This window comes from Salmo trutta, chromosome 13, assembly GCF_901001165.1.
Source record: "Salmo trutta chromosome 13, fSalTru1.1, whole genome shotgun sequence".
NCBI lineage: Eukaryota > Metazoa > Chordata > Actinopteri > Salmoniformes > Salmonidae > Salmo > Salmo trutta.
The window spans coordinates 41,479,625-41,485,624 of NC_042969.1; the positions used below are offsets into that span (position 1 = coordinate 41,479,625).

Sequence of the window (6,000 nt, forward strand, 5' to 3'; positions counted from 1 at the left end):
GAGCTTATGGCTGGCACAACCCGTCCTGGCTGGATAACCTCCATAGCCCGGCAAGCGCGAGGCGTTGTGACAGGTTGCACAGGTTTGTGTTGGCGAACTGGGGGTAACGTGCGTAGAGCTGGCACAGGATACCCTGGGCCGAAAAGACGCACCGGAGACCAGGAACGCTGAGCAGACACACTCCTTCCTGGCTGAATGCCAACTCTAGCACGGCAACTGTGGGGAGCTTGCACCGAGCGCACCGGGCTGTAGTTGCGCACAGGCGACACCATAGAAAATAACCTCTTACTATGGTCAGGATGTGACAGTGACACAATTTTTCCAACAATTGTTTACAGACAGATTATTTCACTTAAAATTCACTGTATCACAATTCCAGTGGGTCAGAAGTTTACATGCACTAAGTTGACTGTGCCTTTAAACAGCTTGGAAAATTCCAGAAAATGACTTTAGAAGCTTTAGAAGCTTCTGATAGGTTAATTTACATTATATGAGTCAATTGGAGGTGTACCTGTGGATGTATTTCAAGGCCTACCTTCAAACTCAGTGCCTCTTTGCTTGACATCATGGAAAAATCAAAAGAAATCAACCAAGACCTCAAGAAAAAAATTGTAGACCTCCGCAAGTCTGGATCATCCTTGGGCGCAATTTCCAAATGCCTGAAGCTACCACGTTCATCTGTACAAACAATAGTGAATTTTCAAAACAAAAGTATCTATATCCACAGTAAAACAAGTCCTGTATTGACATAACTTGAAAGGCCGCTCAGCAAGGAAGAAGCCACTGCTGCAAAACTGCCATAAAAATGCCAGACCACGGTTTGCAATTGCACATGGGGACAAAGATCATACTTTTTGGAGAAATGTCCTCTGGTCTGCTGAAACAAAAATAGAACTGTTTGGCCATAATGACCATCATTATGTTTGGAGGAAAAAGGGTGAGGCTTGCAAGCTGCAGATCACCATCCCAACCGTGAAGCATGGGGGTGGAAGCATCATGTTGTCGGGGTGCTTTGCTGCAGGAGGGACTGGTGCACTTTACAAAACAGATGGCATCATGAGGCAGGAAAATTATGTGGATATACTGAAGCAACATCTTAAGACATCCGTCAGGAAGTTAAAGCTTGGTCTCAAATGGGTCTTCCAAATTGACAATGACTCCAAGCATACTTCCAAAGTTCTGGCAAAATGGCTTAAGGACAACAAAGTCTAGGTATTGGAGTGGCCATCATAAAGCCCTGACCTCAATCCTATAGAAAATCTGTGGGCAGAACTGATTAAGTGTGTGCGAGCAAGGAGGCCTACAAACCTGACTCAGTTACACCAGCTCTGTCAGGAGGAATGGGCCAAAATTCACCCAACTTATTGTGGGAAGCTTGTGGAAGGCTACCTGAAAAGTTTGACCCAAATTAAACAATTTAAATGCAATTCTACCAAATACTAATTGAGTGTATGTAAACTTCTGACCCACTGGGAATGTGATGAAAGAAATAAAACCTGAAAAAAATCATTCTCTCTACTATTATTCTAACATTTCACATTCTTAAAATAAAGTGGTGATCCTAACTGACCTAAGACAGGGAATCTTTTGTAGGATTAAATGTCAGGAATTGTGGAAAACTGAGTTTAAATGTATTTGGCTAAGGTGTATGTAAACTTCCGACTTCAACTGTATATATATTTATAATAGCCAACAACTGGTTTACTGTCTCTACCGTCATGAAGGAAATCAGATTGATTCTGCTGGCTGACTGACATCTCGTTCATAAAGCCCTGAGGTGTAATATGTCCCCATAGCTGAATTTATGGATGGGTGAGGTGAAGAATAGGAGAGGGGGAAACACACACACACACACACACACACACACACACACACACACACACACACACACACACACACACACACACACACACACACACACACACACACACACACACACACACTATTTCACAATCTGTCGCAGTCGCTAACGTCACACACCTGTCATTTGTACAGCCCTAACCTGTTCTGATTGGTTAAAAACCTAATTGACCCATCTGTGACCTCTCACTTGACCTTTCTTCTGACCTCTAACCCCTAACCTCTGACCTCCAGGGGTCAGCGTACTCTGTCCTGGGTGTGGCCTGAGACAACCCTGGTGGGAGAGGAGCTGACTGACCATCAGGCCGGCCCCGGGCCCAGCAGAGCCCCAGGGGGAGAGGAGCTGACTGACCGTCAGGCCGGCCCCGGGCCCAGCAGAGCCCCAGGGGGAGAGGAGTTGACTGACCGTCAGGCCAGCCCCAGGCCCAGCGGAGCCCCAGGGGGAGAGGAGCTGACTGACTGTCAGGCCGGCCCCGGGCCCAGCAGAGCCCCAGGGGGAGAGGAGCTGACTGACCGTCAGGCCAGCCCCAGGCCCAGCAGAGCCCCAGGGGGAGAGGCCGAGACTGGGTCTGGAACCCCTGTTGGTAACCCTGGGGCTGGGTCTGGAACCCCTGTTGGTACCTCTGGGGCTGGAGTTTTGGGGGACCACCCCGTGGCCGGGGAGGGGGCTGGTACGCCTCCTTCGGTCCCTGTCCAGAGAAGGGGAGTCAGCATCCTGGAGTGTCCAGGGGAGCCTGGAAGGCCTTATTGCAAGACCCTGATCCTCACTGGAGCTAAAGGGAATGATACGGGGTACTACCGCTGTTACTACAGAGATGTCAAGGCTGTCATCGACGGGACCACGGCTGTTGCTGTATATGTGTTTGTCAGAGGTGAGAAGAGTTTATACACAGAGAGACGCACACATCCTGTTGCTCTCTCTCTCTCTCTCTCTCACACACACACACACACACACACACACACACACACACACACACGGATACACGCATTCACACACACAGATACATGCATTTTCACACACACACACACAGGTACACGCATACACACACACACACACACACACACACACACACACACACACACACACGGATAGATGCATTTTCACACACACACACACACACACACACACACACACACACACACACACACACACACACACAGACACAAACATATTCTCACACACGGATACACACATTCTCACACACGGATACACACATTCTCACACACGGATACACACATTCTCACACACGGATACACACATTCTCACACACGGATACACACATGTACGCATGGTTTTTCGTCAGTGCCAGTGTTAGCGTTATCATCATGGTAATCTCTATGACCAGCGTTGTTAAAGTGATGCTCCAGAACATTTGTATAATTTCAGCCAGTAGTCACGAGCCAAAACGGGTCCCCGTTTATTGTGTACTACGTCATCCATTCCCCGTTTATTGTGTACTACGTCATCCGTTTATTGTGTACTACGTCATCCATGTCCAAGAATTGACTGTTGTTTACAAAGTCATTCTAGTCACATTAGCGCATATTGAGCAACAACTGTCCCGGTTAAGGGACACTGATCCTGTAGAGACCCCGGACTGCATCTTTCATCTAACGTAAACTAACTCCTGGTCCTGGTCATCCTCTGGTCAGTTAGTCATCCTGTGGTCCGTTAGTCATCCGTTAGTCATCCTGTGGTCTGTTAGTCATCCTCTGGTCAGTTAGTCATCCTGTGGTCCGTTAGTCATCCTGTGGTCTGTTAGTCATCCTGTGGTCCGTTAGTCATGCTGTGGTCCGTTAATCATGCTGTGGTCTGTTAGTCATCCTGTGCTCCGTTAGTCATCCTGTGCTCCGTTAGTCATCCTGTGGTCCGTTAGTCATCCGTTAGTCATCCTGTGGTCTGTTAGTCATCCTGTGGTCTGTTAGTCATCCTGTGGTCCGTTAGTCATCCTGTGGTCCGTTAGTCATCCTCTGGTCTGTTAGTCATCCTCTGGTCTGTTAGTCATCCTGTGGTCTGTTAGTCATCCTGTGGTCCGTTAGTCATCCTGTGGTCCGTTAGTCATCCTGTGGTCCGTTAGTCATCCTGTGGTCCGTTAGTCATCCTGTGGTCCATTAGTCACCCTGTGGTCCGTTAGTCATCCTGTGGTCCATTAGTCATCCTGTGGTCCTACTCATCCTGTGGTCTGTTAGTCATCCTGTGGTCTGTTAGTCATCCTGTGGTCTGTTAGTCATCCTGTTGTCCGTTAGTCATCCTGTGGTCCGTTAGTCATCCTGTGGTCCGTTAGTCATCCTGTGGTCCATTAGTCATCCATTAGTCATCCTGTGGTCTGTTAGTCATCCTGTGGTCTGTTAGTCATCCTGTGGTCTGTTAGTCATCCGTTAGTCATCCTGTGGTCCGTTAGTCATCCAGTGGTCTGTTAGTCATCCTCTGGTCTGTTAGTCATCCGTTAGTCATCCTGTGGTCCGTTAGTCATCCTGTGGTCTGTTAGTCATCCTGTGGTCTGCTAGTCATCCTGTGGTCTGTTAGTCATCCTGTGTTCCGGTAGTCATCCTGTGTTCCGGTAGTCATCCTGTAGTCTGTTAGTCGTCCTCTGGTCATCCTGTGGTCTGTTAGTCATCCGCTAGTCATCCTGTAGTATGTTAGTCATTCTGTGGTCTGTTAGTCATCCTGTGGTCTGTTTGTCATCCTGTGGTCCGTTAGTCATCCTGTGGTCTGTTAGTCATCCTGTGGTCTGCTAGTCATCCTGTGGTCTGTTAGTCATCCTGTGTTCCGGTAGTCATCCTGTGTTCCGGTAGTCATCCTGTAGTCTGTTAGTCATCCTCTTGTCATCCTGTGGTCTGTTAGTCATCCGCTAGTCATCCTGTAGTATGTTAGTCATTCTGTGGTCTGTTAGTCATCCTGTGGTCTGTTTGTCATCCTGTGGTCCGTTAGTCATCCTGTGGTCCGTTAGTCATCCTGTGGTCCGTTAGTCATCCTGTGGTCCGTTAGTCATCCTGTGGTCCGTTAGTCATCCTGTGGTCTGCTAGTCATCCTGGTCATCCTGTGGTCCATTAGTCATCCTGTCATCCTGGTCATCATGTGGTCCGTTAGTTATCCTGTGTTCCGTTAGTCATCCTGTTGTCTGTTAGTCATCCTGTGGTCCGTTAGTCATCCTGTGGTCCGTTAGTCATCCTGTGGTCCGTTAGTCATCCTGTGGTCCGTTAGTCATCCTGTTGTCTGTTAGTCATCCTGTGGTCCGTTAGTCATCCTGTGGTCCGTTAGTCATCCTGTGGTCTGTTAGTCATCCTGTGGTCTGTTAGTGGTCCTGTGGTCTGTTAGTCATCCTGTGGTCCGTTAGTCATCCTGCGGTCCGTTAGTCGTCCTGTGGGCCGTTTGTCATCCTGTGGGCCGTTTGTCATCCTGTGGGCCGTTTGTCATCCTGTGGTCCGTTAGTCATCCTGTGGTCCGTTAGTCATCCTGTGGTCCGTTAGTCATCCTGTGGTCCGTTAGTAATCCTGTGGTCTGTTAGTCATCCTGTGGTCTGTTAGTCATCCTGTGGTCCGTTAGTCATCCTGTGGTCCGTTAGTCATCCTATTGTCTGTTAGTCATCCTGTGGTCCATTAGTCATCCTGTGGTCCGTTAGTCATCCTGTCGTCTGTTAGTTATCCTGTGGTGTGTTAGTCATCCTCTGGTCTGTTAGTCATCCGTTAGTCATCCTGTGGTCCGTTAGTCATCCAGTGGTCTGTTAGTCATCCTCTGGTCTGTTAGTCATCCGTTAGTCATCCTGTGGTCCGTTAGTCATCCTGTGGTCTGTTAGTCATCCTGTGGTCTGCTAGTCATCCTGTGGTCTGTTAGTCATCCTGTGTTCCGGTAGTCATCCTGTGTTCCGGTAGTCATCCTGTAGTCTGTTAGTCGTCCTCTGGTCATCCTGTGGTCTGTTAGTCATCCGCTAGTCATCCTGTAGTATGTTAGTCATTCTGTGGTCTGTTAGTCATCCTGTGGTCTGTTTGTCATCCTGTGGTCCGTTAGTCATCCTGTGGTCTGTTAGTCATCCTGTGGTCTGCTAGTCATCCTGTGGTCTGTTAGTCATCCTGTGTTCCGGTAGTCATCCTGTGTTCCGGTAGTCATCCTGTAGTCTGTTAGTCATCCTCTTGTCATCC

The 6,000-nt window shown here is 48.5% G+C and overlaps 1 protein-coding gene across 1 annotated transcript in view; it reads left to right on the top strand.

Moving 5' to 3' along the window:
- LOC115206769 (mucin-1-like) overlaps window positions 1-4,970 on the top strand; it is a 40,731-nt gene extending 35,761 nt beyond the window's left edge. Inside the window, exons 3-4 of the mRNA XM_029773972.1 lie at window positions 2,095-2,732; window positions 4,888-4,970. Of these exons, the coding sequence (XP_029629832.1) occupies window positions 2,095-2,732; window positions 4,888-4,970 (721 nt within the window). The remainder of the gene's footprint in view (window positions 1-2,094; window positions 2,733-4,887) is intronic.
- The last annotated feature ends 1,030 nt before the right edge of the window (window positions 4,971-6,000 follow it).